Here is a 15,300-nt window from a genome sequence, read left to right on the forward strand (position 1 = left end):
ATTTAAATTTAATTAAAAATAAATTTCTACTGCAACTTTGGAATACGTTTCCTTTTTTAAAAGGTTATCAAGGATTGCTATGAAAGTTTTATTATTATCATTATTATATTAAATTTTTGGTTTTACAAAACAAAGGTGTCAATTCTAACATTTATTAAGTTGCTTTATATACTATTTTATATATATTTTGATAACGAACTTAATTTATTACATGATATTTTTTTAATCCAACCAGAAATTTGATCATTTTTTTTAATTTTAATTTTAAATGTGATATACATTTTATATATATATGTATATATGTATGTATAGCAGTTCCTAAATTGATGAAATACAATAGATAGATACAAAAAATAGGTCTAGGTTGGTTAGGACTTGGTCGAGTATGGTACAGACTAGGTCGTGTATGGTTCAGACTAGGTCGAGCATGGTTCAGACTTGGTCGAGAATGGTTAGGACTATGTCGAGTATGGTTCAGACTCGTATAAAATGGTTAAGTACTGGTCGAGTACAAGTTCAGACTGTTTAGTATGGTTCAGACTACTGTCGAGTAATATCAAGTAAATTTCAGACCAATTCAGACTGGTCGAGTAAAAATCAGTTCAGTCGAGTACAAATATAGGCCATTTCAGACTTTTACTGGTTTGTAGTGATGTCCACATTTAAATGTTTCATGACAAACATATATCAAAATACTATACCATCAATCAATTAGTCGTTTATATTGGTGGGTGTTTTTTTAGAAGTAAAAACTAGAAACAATTATCAAAATCCGTCCTAATAGTGTATAAAATATTAGTCCATCATAGAACATTAGGCAGTATAAGTTAAAGAAACAATTTACGGCCTACCAGAGAGGGAAAATACAGGAATTTACAGCATGGCATTTCGTACATTGGTCCCGAATTTATTTATAATACTTTCTTGATGAATATAATAAAAAAAAAGATATGGTATGATTGCCAATGAGGCTGCTATCCACCAGAGTCCAATTGACGGGGATAAATGCATTTATAGATGATCCTATGATCCTCAACAATGACCCAAAAACTAAACTAAAAACAGATATGAAATACAGCAAGAGTCAACAACCCCTGAATTACAGGCTCCTGACCTGGGACAGGCACAAAATGAATGTGGCGGTGTTGAACATGTCTTCGAGCACTTAACCCTCCCCAATACATGGGACAGTATTGTTACATCACAACATAAGAACAAAATATAAAATTCAGTTGGAATTTGGTTTACACAAAAGATAAATTAAACCGACAGTAGTTTACAGATTTCCAAATGTTACCAAACATGGTCGACTTATTACTTGTAGTGTATGAGAGAAGCAGACAATACCGCAAAAACGTAACTAGTTATCAAAGGTACCAGGCTTATAATTCAATACGCCAGACGCGCATTTCGTATACATAAGACTCATCAGTGACGCTCAGATCAAAATAGTTATAAAGCCAAACAGTACAAAGTTGAAGAGCATTGAGGGCCCAAAATTCCAAAACGTTATGCCAAATACGGCTAAGGTAATCTATGACTGGGATAAGAAAATCCTTAGTATTTCCAAAAATTCAAAATTTTGTGAACAGGAAATTTATAAAAATGACCATATAATTGATATTCATGTCAACACCGAAGTGCTGACTACTGGGCTGGTGAAACCTTTGGGGACGAAACGTCCACCAGCAGTGGTATCGACCCAGTGGTGTAAATAGTTATCAAAGGTACCAGGCTTATAATTTAATACGCCAGTCGCGTGTTTCGTCTACATAAGACTCATCAGTGACTCTCAGATCAAAATAGTTATAAAGCCAAACAAGTACAAAGCTGAAGAGCATTGAGGGCCCAAAATTCCAAAACGTTATGCCAAATACGGCTAAGGTAATCTATGCCTGGGTTAAGAAAATCCTTAATATTTCCAAAAATTCATAATTTTGTAAACAGGAAATTTATAAAAATGACCATGTAATTGATATTCATGTCAACACCGAAGTGCTGACTACTGGGCTGGTGATACCCTCGTGACCAATGAACCATGAAAATGAGATCAAGGTCAGATGAAATATGCACCTTACAATCATTCCATTTACCAAATATAGTTGCCTTATTGCTTTTAGTACCTGAAAACTAAACATTGTCCAATGAACCACGAAAAAAGTCAAATCAAGATGAAACCTGCTAGACAGAAATGTACACCTTAGTTACAATAATTCTTTACAACAAAATACAGCTGATATGATGTTTATAGTATCTGTGAAACAGACCAAATTACAAAAAACTTAACATTGACCAATGAAATATTAAAATGAGGTCAAAGTCAGAGAAACCTGTCAGTCAGACATGTGCACTTTAATCATTCCACACACCAAACTATAGGTGACCTATTGCTTTATAGTATATAAGATATGGACTGGACCAGGAAAACTTCACCTGGATCACTGATCAATGACATTGAGTTGAGGTCAGGTGAACCCTGTCTGACAGAGTTGTAGACCTTGCAAGGATCCCATTTACCAAATAATATTACTCTTAGTGAGTGTTCCACATGACAAAAAAAAATCTTAATTTTTTTTCAAGCAATGGCTGAACCATGAGAATGAGGTCAAGGACAATCCACATATCACAGACGGAAACTTCATAACATAAGGAATCAGCATGCAAGGTATGAAGCATCAAGGTCTTTTTCCTTCTGAAATATAAAGCTTAATACAAATATTTTCACCAACTCCGTTGAATTGTAATCCTTATGTATCGCAGGTTAGACAAAAACAAAATCATTAATTGCTAAAATTATTTAGTTGCAAACAAGTTTAACATGAGAAACAACTTTAAATGGATTGATAAATGTTTGTTCTTGCTTACCTGTCAGGTTAACAGGTAAGAATCAGCTGTCATACAGACAATTCACGATTATTAGCTACAGTTTTGATAACGTCATGATTGTAGAAGTGTGTCTGTGTTTGGGTAAGATTGCCCAAAATTTGGCCTAAGCATTCAATTGTTTCTAAATCGTGCAGTATCTAACATGGTCCAGTTGACTATTATTAAATAATGTCAAATAATGAAGAAAAAAACAAGATTGCTAAGGCGTACCTAAATGCCCCCTGTGCTGTAGAAAAGAGGAATAAATTTGTGTGTCACAATGTGTCATTGTGGTATGATAGTAACAAATATGGCAAAATTCCCACAACTCCCACAAAATGGTCAAATCAAAATGATAGTATAATATGGTCAACTGCATATGAGGGCAAACAATCCCAACAAGTACGAGACCTTTCTGTAAAATGAACCACGAGGAGTTGCATTCACAAAGTGACACTAATACAATACTCAATCTTTTTTTATAAATATCTTGGAGAAATGAAGGCTTGAGAGCAAATGCAATGCAATTTTCAATATAATTAATTTTTCCAATTGGTATAACTCTTTTGAAAATATTTGATTGGCACTGATTGTCAAATTGTCCCCGACATTGCTGTTATAAACCTTTGATATAAATTTGATAAAATCTGGCAAGAATTGAACACATGAAAGCGCTAAAAATACAATTTCCCATATAATAAATATTTCCAAGGGGCATAATTCTTTTAAAAATAATTGATTGGCAGTGATTTTCTAACTCACCCAAGACATTGCTGATATAAACCTTTGATATAAAATTCAAAAAAATCTGGCAAGAATTGTACAGGTGAGAGCGCTAACAAACTGAACAATACAATTTCCCATATAACAAGCATTCTGAGAGTATTGCATGGCAATACATATTCCCCTACCAGTTAAAAATTCATTATACTGGAACAAAATGCCAACTTGTTCTATAACTTGTCATGGTGTAAACTATATAAAAAATATCAAGTCAATATCTTCAAGCATGACGAAAAAAAGTGTGGAAAACTGATTATTTGATTGAATTTTCCAAGTCCAAGGATCATAAATCTGCACAAAATCATCAGACCGAAACAAAATTCGAATTTGATCTTTAACTTGTCATAAAACTATATACTAATTATCAAATCAATATCTTCCAGTATGACAAAAAAAGTGGGGACTGATTTTTTTCGGTGAATTTTCTAAGTCCAAGGACCATAACTCTGGACAAAATCATCAGACTGGAACAAAATTCGAACTTGATCTGTAACTTGTCATGATAAAACTATATACCAATTATCAAATCAATATCTTCAAGCATGACGAAAAAAAGTGTGGAAAACTGATTATTTGAGTTAATTTTCTAAGTCAAAGGACCATAACTCTGGACAAAATCATCAGACCAGAACAAAATTCGAATTTGATCTTTAACTTGTCATGATAAAACTATGTACCAAATATCAAATCAATATCTTCAAGCATGAAGAAATCAAAGCGCGAAAGCGCTGTAAAGGCAGTTAATTACAGGTTGTGTGTATTTTTAGTCCAGTTATATCATTATCTTGCATAGTACAGTATACTTATCAGAGGTGGCTTTCAGTATTTAAGATTTAGAGTTCTCTAATGATATTGAACAAGTTTTATGAAGCAATGTCACCCCCAGTTTTTGGTGGGGTTCGTGTTGTTTAGTCTTCAGTTTTCTATGTTGTGTCATCTGTACTATTATTTGTCTGTTTGTCTTTTTATTTTTGGCAATGGCGTTGTCAGTTTGTTTTCGATCTGTGAGTTTGACTGTCCCTCTGGTATCTTTAGTCCCTCTTTTATATGAAGGTGATTGTTCTCGCTTGTTTATGAACTAGTGCATTATGTCCAGTTTGTACCTTGTTTATCTATGTTTATAGTTAAATACTGTTTCATATAGTTGGGCATTTTCTTTTTAGTATATGCAATATAATTCATGTTCAGTCGACCTTTCATTGTTATATCAAGGACTGAAATGATTTAAAAACATCTTTAGATTGCAGATTTTACTCGAAATTAACCTGACCTCTTTCCACACAGAATTCAAATAATTATAGTTTGTCAATCGGTTAACTGCTTATAATACAAAATAAAAATCTATCAAAAGTTTTTAGAACAAACAAAACACATTGATTGTTTCTTCATTTCCCAATGTAAATGAAATGAAACGAAAAACATTTTATATCACAAAAAGAAGAGGAAAGAATTCAACACTTCCGGATTTTTATTATGGCCTATGGACCCCCCACGTAGACATGGCGGAAGGAAAAATTAACCCGGCACACATATAAAGGCATTAAAGCACTGCCTTTAAAAAGTGTGGAAAACTGTTTGCCGAACTGACGGACAGACAGACAGATAGACAGACAGACAGACAGACAGACAGAGTGCAAACCTAAAGTCCCCTTCGACTTTGTCAGTAGGGGACTAATTACTATTTCCAAGGGGCATAATTCTTTAAAAAAAAATTGATCAGTACTGATTTTCGAACTCACATGAGACATTGCTGATATAAACCTATGAAATAAGTTTTATAAAAATCTGACAAGAATTGTACATGTGAGAGCGCTAACAATGCAATTTTCTGTATAATTAATATTTCCAAGGGGCTTAACTCTTTAAAAAATAATTGATCAGCATTAATTTTTGAACTCGTCAGAGACATTGCTGATATAAACCTATGATATAAGTTTCATAAAAATCTGGCAAGGATTGTACGTGAGAGCTCTAAAAACAACAATTTTCCATATAATTGATATGTCCAAGGGGCACTAACTCTTTTTAAAAATAATTGATCAGCACGGATTTTCAAACTTGTCAGAGACATTACTGATATAAACCTATGTTATAAGTTATATAAAAATCTGGCAAGAATTGTACAGAGCACTAACAAGACTGGACAGACAGATGCACGGACACCCAGTCTTTCTATGTCCCCCCGCCACAGGTTGTGCTGGGGACAAAAAGTATTCAAAGTCCCATAACTCCAGTAAAAAAAATGGTGGAACCAAATGACAGAATAATATAGTAAACTACACCTGGTGGCAAAAATCCTATATTGTATCATAGCTTTCTGACAAATGGTCTCAGAGGAAGTGTGTTCACCAGGTGTTATTATCACAATACTAAAACAAAAGTCAAAGTCCAGGAGTTGCATTCACAAGATGGTTTTGTCACATTACTTTAAAAAAATAGCCAAATTCCAATAATCCCATAATTAGAGACTGTCAAGAGCCTCCGTCTCTCACTAGGTCTATGCATCTTCAACTTTTGACAATCTCAAACATTGTACAACCAGAATATAATTTCTGACATAATGTCTTATTTGCAAAAACACAAAAAAGAATAAGATTTGTCATTTAAGGGCACTAACTCCTGTAAGAAGACAACTGACAATTTCATCTGTGCTGACATATTAGCAAAAATTTATCTTCATATTTGCTATAACTTTTCATACCAAATTTTGTTGATTAAACCATAATGTAAAGTATTCATAACATCTGACAAGGCAAACAATCAAAACATTAACATGTGTTTATCATTACTGATAATTCACCATCTTGCGAACAGAATACAAGCAGATAGCTAATGCAATATACATTTACTGAATCTTTCATGACCACAAAATTACTTTTTAATTAGTGTTTTTTTAGTATAAAGTTCTCTTCATCATTTCTTAGGCTTGAAGTCTGACTTCATTCAATACCTTTTTGGAATAGTTCACAATCAACAAAGTCTGTCACAACATTTTATTGGACTTTACTTCGATACTTTAAGAATGTGAGTCTGCATCCATCACTTGTTTCACTTCATTTATCTGATGTAAAAAAGTGTCTTTATACATTCAAGAGATTCCTATATCCTCTCCTTTGCTTTAAGCTTGTGGTCAGTATAAAATTTGGATATCATATTCAGTTGTAAGCTTTGTGCACATTATAACATTTAACAGTTTCAATGTAAAAGTCTGTTATATTCAGCCATTAATTGAGACTTCTTTACTGCATCCCAAGTTCTTGCTGCATAATGAAACCTACAAATAGAAATGTACATGGGTAAAAAACACTTAGACTAGACTAAGCTTTTTCTTCTGTGATGTCAGTAAAATGAATCAACAAGATAATATTTAGTTTTATCTAACTGTATGGATTTTTAAAATAGATGAAGCCATTTCAAGGCTGACATAAAACTTTTTCATCATGGTACATATTTTTGGAAGGACAACATCCTATTGTAAATTAACAGGCTGTTGTAAACCCTGTTAATAACTGATCATGATTGAAAGTATAATGATGAACAGGTTTTGGTCCTGTCTAAATCAGAGAACAAAAGAAGTCAATTTACTTTTTTTTTCTATCAAAATGATTTCCAGACGAAAAAGAAAATCTCATATCGTTTGGAAGATCTTAAAAGTTGTACTTTTGCCATAAATTAAAATGGCTTTAAACAATACAGATATTATATATAAACCAAAATGGCTTTATACATTTGCAAAATTAAAAAAAAAATCATTCAATTGGAAGATTTGTTTAGTGAACCTGCTCAATGTGTTGATACTGAGAATGATTCTCCATCTGTTGAAGGGACCTGGATGAGGCCTGTGATAAGCAGGACTACAAACTACCTTATGTTTCTTAAACAGTGTAAAATAATTTTGAGAGAACAATTATTTAACTCACTGAAAGGAAACAAATTGTTTTTAACACATATTTTGCAATATTGGTTTATTGGTAGAGGCTCACATTTTTTTTTGATGGCCAATTTTTCAGAAGCTAATTTAAGCAAATCCTAGAATGAAATCAGTACATTTACAGTCAGTTTTATACATACAATGAAAAAAAAATGTTTCACTTACACTGTGTATGAAAATATAAACAGTTTTTGACACTCATTCCCATGTAAAGTTGAATAAGTTTCAAATGTGTAAATCAATCATTTTACAACAACCCAACACACACAAAAAAAAAACATTTAAAGGCCAACGTGGGATCTGCAATAATGAACAGGTGTCTACACAATATGCATGTGTCAAGCTCTTTAAAATGGTCAAGAATCTAAAATGATTATAAAAAAACTAAACTGAGACTACCACAGATCCTCTGTCATACCATGAGAATTAGAGACCTTTGATATAATTCATTTATGTTGACATTTAATCAGATAATAAACCTCAAATAAAAATCAATGTTTACCAATTTTTCTCAGACAAAGTGGCATGTGTCAAGTGTTCCCTTGGCATGTAATAAATCTGTTGACGAAGTGAATTTATCAAGTTATCAAAACTTGGATATCCCCTGTAATCCGGTAACAACAAGGACACTGGATCTGTAAATAAAAGAAAACAGGTTAGCCATGCTGAAATTCTTTATTGTGAATAGATGTGATGATCATTGTCAACAATGCTGAAATACTTTATTGTGAATGGATGTAATGATCATTGACAACAATGCTGAAATACTTTATTGTGAATGGATGAAATGATCATTGACAACAATGCTGAAATACTTTATTGTGAATGGATGTAATGATCATTGACAACAATGCTGAAATACTTTATTGTGAATAGATGTGATGATCATTGTCAACAATGCTGAAATACTTTATTGTGAATAGATGTGATGATCATTAAATGAAAGTGGCCGCATTTGTGTTCAGTCTTAATATTTTAATATATGTTGTATTTGATGATAATGCATAATATAAAGGTTGAAACTGAACACGAATGCAGCCACTTACATTTTAAACAAAAACCATCTGAAAGTGACATTTTATGGCATATTTGATAGATTTTTCATCTTTAAGCTTGAATTTGAGCATCTTTAATGACCAGATTAGTTCAAATCTTTTACATAAACTAATTGAATCGACTGAAGTAGACACTAAAGTGTTTGAAAAATGTCAAAAACCTTTCATCAGATGTGCTTCGAATTTTGGGCCAAAACTAGCCCTTACTGGACCTTCTGCTTTATGTAATGTTAATTTTGATTGAACAACATGAAAAAAATATATGCCAACAATTCTATGACTGATGGCATTGGAGTTTTTAGCACATACTGTGATGTGAGGGCTGCAAATTATCATAAACTGTATCCACTTATTGTTCACCAACTTGCTCAGTTTGAAACCTTCAAATATGTGACTGATACCTGCAAACATTAAACACAATAATGTTTCATTACAATTCTTTTCTTTTTTGTCCTAACATTTGATATTTATATAAGTCAATACCTTCTGTTTTCATATCCTCTATATTTGGTAGCAGGAACAAATTTACATCTAAATCAATTGTTTTATGATTTAATCCAGGAATAATTTTTCCATCAGCCATAGTTACACCTTCTGAAATATAGAAAGTTTTTTTTTAATAATAATCTGTGATTACTGTCTATTTAACATATAACCAATATCTCCTTTTATCAATTTAATAATGAAGTCAAACAAATAGAATTTGTTTTCTGGAAGGAAAGTTAACTATGATAACTTCAATCATACTAACATTGAAACCAGCTTTTCTTCATATTAAATCAATTAAATTAACCTCAAATAATGCAGCACAGTCTTTTCAAAGTTCCTTGATTCAACATGCAAAATATATTATTGATCAAATGATATCATACAAAATGGTGTCAACTTGCTCATTAGATAAAACCTATATGATTTGCATATCTATAAATACTCAAACAGGATTGTTAAATTAGATTTTTCCCATTTGTTTACACTTCGATCAACCATGTTGCTGAAGCTATTTTATATATCTATGCAACACTATGTCAATTTGACTGTGGTCTATTGTTACATGATACATATGTATGGGATCTTTAGGTTCAAGGTAAATTGAAATTGAAAATAAATTTAAAGGAACGTTATTCCTATTATAGTGCATAAAAAAGAACATAATGCAGTAGAGCTTGTTAAAATGTATAGAATTAAAATAAAATTATATTCCCCAAAATTTCATGAATGATCTTGGCGCATTAACGTCATGGCAAAACATGATGTCATTTGAGTACAACCTTCAAGTGTTACTTTTACACTTCAAATTTTAACATTATCTCATTACAATAGATTTTTGAGGTAGATGTTGTTTCATTTTTGATTCTACTGCATCAATTGATGATTTATGGATAGCAGCATGTCAATATGGCGACTAACTCCTTAGTTATGATATGTTAAAAGTTACTGTGGATTTGATGGTAAATAGTAGCTAATGAAAAAAAATGTTATTTAAATATTGCAAATGTTTTTGTTAAGAATTATTAAGATTAAACACATTTTATCCAGAGATTATTGAATAGAAGTGTTAACTGGGCCGCTGACCCACAAACTTTACATCAAATTCCTTCTGATGTTTATTCAGTTTGAAAGTTAATCACCCCAGTTTACACATCAATAACCTCTTGAAATCAAAGAGCATGATTGCTCTGAGGGATACGATCGCCATTGTTTTCATTGATATTAATATTATTCTCAAAAATAATTCAACTGCACATGTATTCCCTATTTGATTCAATCTGCATATCGTTTTTCAACTTTAAAAAATAGCCAATCTCTGATACAAGTGTATATTTATACATGAACAATGTAATTATTGTGTTTTAAATTTGCTCTACATTTGCTTGATTCTTGGAAATTCAAACCCTCTCATTTTAAAAATACTAGAACACACCAGCGACAACGCGGGTTTGTGACTGAATTAAAGGATCTACGCCTTATTTTCACTCTGGCTATTTAGTATTTGTATTGTCATTCGACAAAGTCATGCTGATTGTAAGGCGTACAGTTTTCCTTTGCTTTAAAAATCTTTCTGTTTGAACTGATCCTGCTTTTCTTACTACAACCGGAAACTACTTGTAGATATATTTTTTGGGTCAAAGTGTCAATCCCTGTCTAATGACGTAGTTCAGGTGTGATTATGATCCATGTATATAGCAAATCCCCAAAACACCGTTTGGTGGTGCGCCTGACAGAGGCGGAATGTACAGATTATGTAACTGGTAACAGGTACTACTGGGATCGGTATTGGAATTGACCCAGAACTTGTTAATTGGTTATTAATTAAGTGGAAAACAAAAGGGCCTGGAATGTTGTAATTTTCAATCAACACCATTGTCCTATACTAGTTAGATTTCGCGGGCAGTATGTTTATTGAGCATGCATGAAAGCATATAAGACACAGATCAATAACGGTCTCCGAATTTGGATATTTTCTCAAAAATTGGTGTTTTCTGCAGAAAAGAGATTGTTTCAAAGACAAATTTAGGAAGTACAAAACACTACATTTATACGTCATATCACAAATATTTCTGACTTTGTATGGTTTCAGTTGTGGCTCAATGAAATCGGTCTCTTCCTTTATTAGTATAGATTCCTTCTGAATGTTATCAATCCCACATACTTAGTGTCAAAAATATACATTTGTATAAGCACACAAAAGTCAATATGGTCTTTCTTTGGGATTAGGATTCATATGGCCCAAAATGTTAAAATCCTAGACGTCTTGCAAAACTGCACACATTTAAATGATGTTCGCGGGCAAGATTGTAACTTCTATCATGAATGAAAGCTTTTGGGAAAACGGTATCTCGAGCTACAATTTTTTTGGCAATTGAGTTGAAAAAAATAAATAACCTGCAAAGATGCATTTAAACATATATATCTGGAACTTAAAATAAATTTTAAGACAACGATTTGCACAATTCAATTTAACAAAAAATTCTAATGGATTAAACTAAACCCTGATTTTTATGTTCTTCAACTTTCAACTTTGTATTTGATTTGGCTTTCTTACTGTTTTGATTCATGTGCCATATATAACAAGTCAGTTTTTACAGATTTTAACCCCTGACTTGAATGAAATAGTCTATCCAAAGTGTACCCCTGACTTAAATAGAATAGTCTATCCACATGTTTACAATCTATCAATGACCTACCGGTAGTTCATTATTGAACTACTCAAAATTTTAACAAAACAGGAATAATAGCAAATAAACACATCTGATAATTACTTAAATGTTACAACATGCTAAAGGAATTTGACTTTTTAAAAACATTTGATCAACAATGAGCAACAAGTGGTATGTATAAAAAAGATGTGGTATGATTGCTAATGAGACAACTCTCCACAAGAGACCAAATGACACAGAAATTAACAGCTATAGGTCACCGTACGGCCTTCAACAATGAGCAAAGCCAATACCGCATAGTTTCTTAACGTAGTTTCTTAACGCTGATAATATGGAAAGACTCCCATTTTGGCTGACGGGGTGTTCCACTTCTACCAGTACGTTGTTGACAACATTTTTTTTATTTAAATGTTGCACATGATTTAAAATCATGCAACAACAATAACCCTAAATAGCAGATAGACACAGAAAGGATCTCTTGGGTTTCAAATCAATCAACAGAGTGGGGAATCCAGGGCAACTATTTAATCTGATACCCCTTGAGGTCAAGAAAACTACGCATGCATTTAATCATGTAAATAAACCGTTAGAATTATGATTTGATTGAGGTCAATTGTAGCAAGGATGTATATTATATGTTAGTTATACGTCTTTGATTGTGATTCTCCATTTCTTTATGGAAGTTCAATATCAAAGTTTCATAAAGGTAACATACACAATGTATTAGGAAAAATATCACTGCAGTGCTTATCTGACATAAATAGTTGTATTCGGAACCACTCTCGCATTTTAACAAAACCGCTGAATTCCCTCTCTGATGTGATTCTAAATATATAATACCCTAAATATAAATACTGCTTAATTCTGATTTTCCGTATTGAAAAATAAACGCAAATAAAAAAGAGAGATATCAAAACATGAGGATTATGAGAAAGAAAATTAACAGAAAGATGTTTAAATTCAATCTCTTGTTTGTTTTTACTTTTTATAACAGGACAATCTTAAGAATCTGAGTTGTTCCTAATGTAATCACAAAACGGTTGACGTGAGAGCCTTGGAAAGGAATCAATGGTAAAAGTCTACAGATTGCCTGACAGCAATCGTATCCAAAAAATGTGCTTTATCCTATATTGGACATTCCAATGGTGATGTTGTTTAAGTTAATAAGTATACATGGATATGATGTTTCTGTTGTCAGTAATAAATCTTCCTTTGGTACACCAGTATAAATAAGAAGATGTGGTATGAGTGCCAGGACTATATTCTTTTTAATTCTAATGAAGCTATTTGTAAGCTAAAAATGTAGTTTTAATGTAATTTTTGTGATAAATCTGTCATCTTCCAACATATACAAATTCTATGTCACATGAAGAACAAAAATACAGACACTATTCCTTTTCTTGTATATTTTGGGAACTTTTATACACCTTAAACAACATAAATCAATTTCTGGAAATCAACAAAAAAATTAAAGCAGTTCTAAGCATTGAAGAGTAATTAAACATTATTTTGAATTGGAGTTATCTACCTTTGTCCATAATTGTACTTGAACTTGAAATTTTGTTTTAGACCAGAAAGATTCATACACCATGAATAATGTATGTAGTTTTTAACAAAAAATACCTATTAACCAGTATGATTATATACATAAACATCATTTTAATATGAATATCTGAGTAAATATTATTAATCAATATTGCTTGACATGGGCATGGATTTATTATCTGTATAATGTACACACTGGTGCACTATGTTGTTTGAACTCTTAGATACCAAGGGGACATTCAAACTCATCAGTCAAAATCAAACTGACAATGCAATGGCCAAAAAAAAAGAAGACCAAAAGACAAACAAAAGTATACAAAACACAACATAGAAAACTAAAGACTGTGTAACACAAACCCAATCAAAAACTAGGGACGAGCTCAGGTGCTCTAGAAGGATGAGCAGATCCAGCTCCACATGTAGCATCCATCGTGTTGCTCATATGTAAGTATAAACCCGGTGATAAACCTAATTCGGTAGGTCACAATTGGGAAAAAGAGGAACAGATTGTAGTTATGACAATTGGAACATTAAAGTTGGAGATGAGACTTGGATGATATAGCTATTAAGTCAGTGATCTAAAGATTTTGACTGCATTTCATGCAATCTTTACCGCAATAAAAAATCAAATATTTTTAATTTCGCACAAAGCAGATACATCTTTAATTGTTTATCCAGAATCACTGTAAAGCATCGTTTGTTTAACTTGATGAGAATAATTTTTTCTTTCTAAGCTTTGAAATTATTGGTTTTCTACGCTTTTATTTACCTAAAATATTTAATTTGGATGTATCAAAAGCTTTCTTCAGTGTATACTGCATACTTCCATAACTCTGTATACTGAAATCATCTCTATTGGCTTTGTTTAATATAAACACTGAAACAAAATTAAAATACATTTAATATTGGATTACATATACACCAGATGGAGAATAAATAAATATATATTTTTAACTAAAGGGATCTTAAATCAATTGTCTATTTCAAAATGTGTGTTGAATGCATATTTTTCCCATTGTTCTCCTTATTCTCCTATCAGCTAAGCCATGCATTTGTCTGCAGTAATAATCTTAAGAATACAGATTTCACTCATAGTTGGGCTGCCTCCAATATGTGGTTAGTATGAATACTTCAAGGGGAGCAGAGAAAAATTGACAAAAATAAACAACTTTGACAAGCGATTTGGAAAGGAAAATGACATTTTAATGCCTTTAATGGATTGACCATTAACTAAAGGCAATTTTAGTCATGTTTTGATAAAGCAAAACAATTATTTTGCCAAAAATCAGTATCTTTTGATAGATTGATGAGTAACAAGTGCCTGAAGTGAAAGTAAATACTTCTATCTGTTTGCATAAACAGTTGTTCCTTTGAAATAACATATGACCAGTTTAAATAAATTTAAACTTTTTCTTTAGATGCTATTTCTTGGTCTTAAAGATATGCTTCTGTCTAAGTTTCATAACAATCCATGAAGGTTTACAAATTTATCATGTCAAAAAAATTTAATCCCAGACTATCTGTAAATGTAAACTGTAAAAAATGAAGTCCATCTATCAGAAAAATACTCAAAATGAAAAAAAATATATTTTCAAAGGTTTGCTTCAGACATTATCTCTTAATCATTAAAAAGCTTCTGCCAAAGTTACATAAAACTCTATGAAAGTTTGACAAAGTAATTGATGTGTAACAAACTTTAACCCCAAACTGTATCTACTTGTTTTTCTTTAAAATTCCATTTAGGTTTGACAAATTTATTAATGTCTAAAAAAACTTAAACCACAGACTGAACCTAAATGTTGACGCTGCCGACAGAATCTAGGATTGCTATGTCTCGCTTTCGCGAAATAAATTTCGCAGGCTCAACAAAAAACCTATAGATCCTCTATATCAATAACTCTGTCTGTCCAACAGCACTTCTATGTTTTATGTTAAATCAAGATTGCCTCAGCTGGCTCAAGCG

At 31.9% G+C, this 15,300-nt stretch overlaps 1 protein-coding gene across 1 annotated transcript in view; it reads right to left on the reverse strand.

Annotated features, from left to right (window-relative positions):
- Positions 1 to 4,995: 4,995 nt before the first annotated feature.
- Positions 4,996 to 15,300, reverse strand: part of LOC127729487 (nonsense-mediated mRNA decay factor SMG9-like) — a 28,938-nt gene continuing 18,633 nt past the window's right edge. The window contains exons 10-13 of the mRNA XM_052237325.1: positions 14,107 to 14,214; positions 9,118 to 9,228; positions 8,082 to 8,214; positions 4,996 to 6,922 (exon numbers count right to left, since the gene is read on the reverse strand). Of these exons, the coding sequence (XP_052093285.1) occupies positions 6,844 to 6,922; positions 8,082 to 8,214; positions 9,118 to 9,228; positions 14,107 to 14,214 (431 nt within the window). The 3' untranslated portion in view covers positions 4,996 to 6,843. The remainder of the gene's footprint in view (positions 6,923 to 8,081; positions 8,215 to 9,117; positions 9,229 to 14,106; positions 14,215 to 15,300) is intronic.

Source organism: Mytilus californianus, unplaced genomic scaffold (assembly GCF_021869535.1).
Source record: "Mytilus californianus isolate M0D057914Y unplaced genomic scaffold, xbMytCali1.0.p SCAF_2, whole genome shotgun sequence".
Taxonomy (NCBI): Eukaryota; Metazoa; Mollusca; class Bivalvia; order Mytilida; family Mytilidae; genus Mytilus; species Mytilus californianus.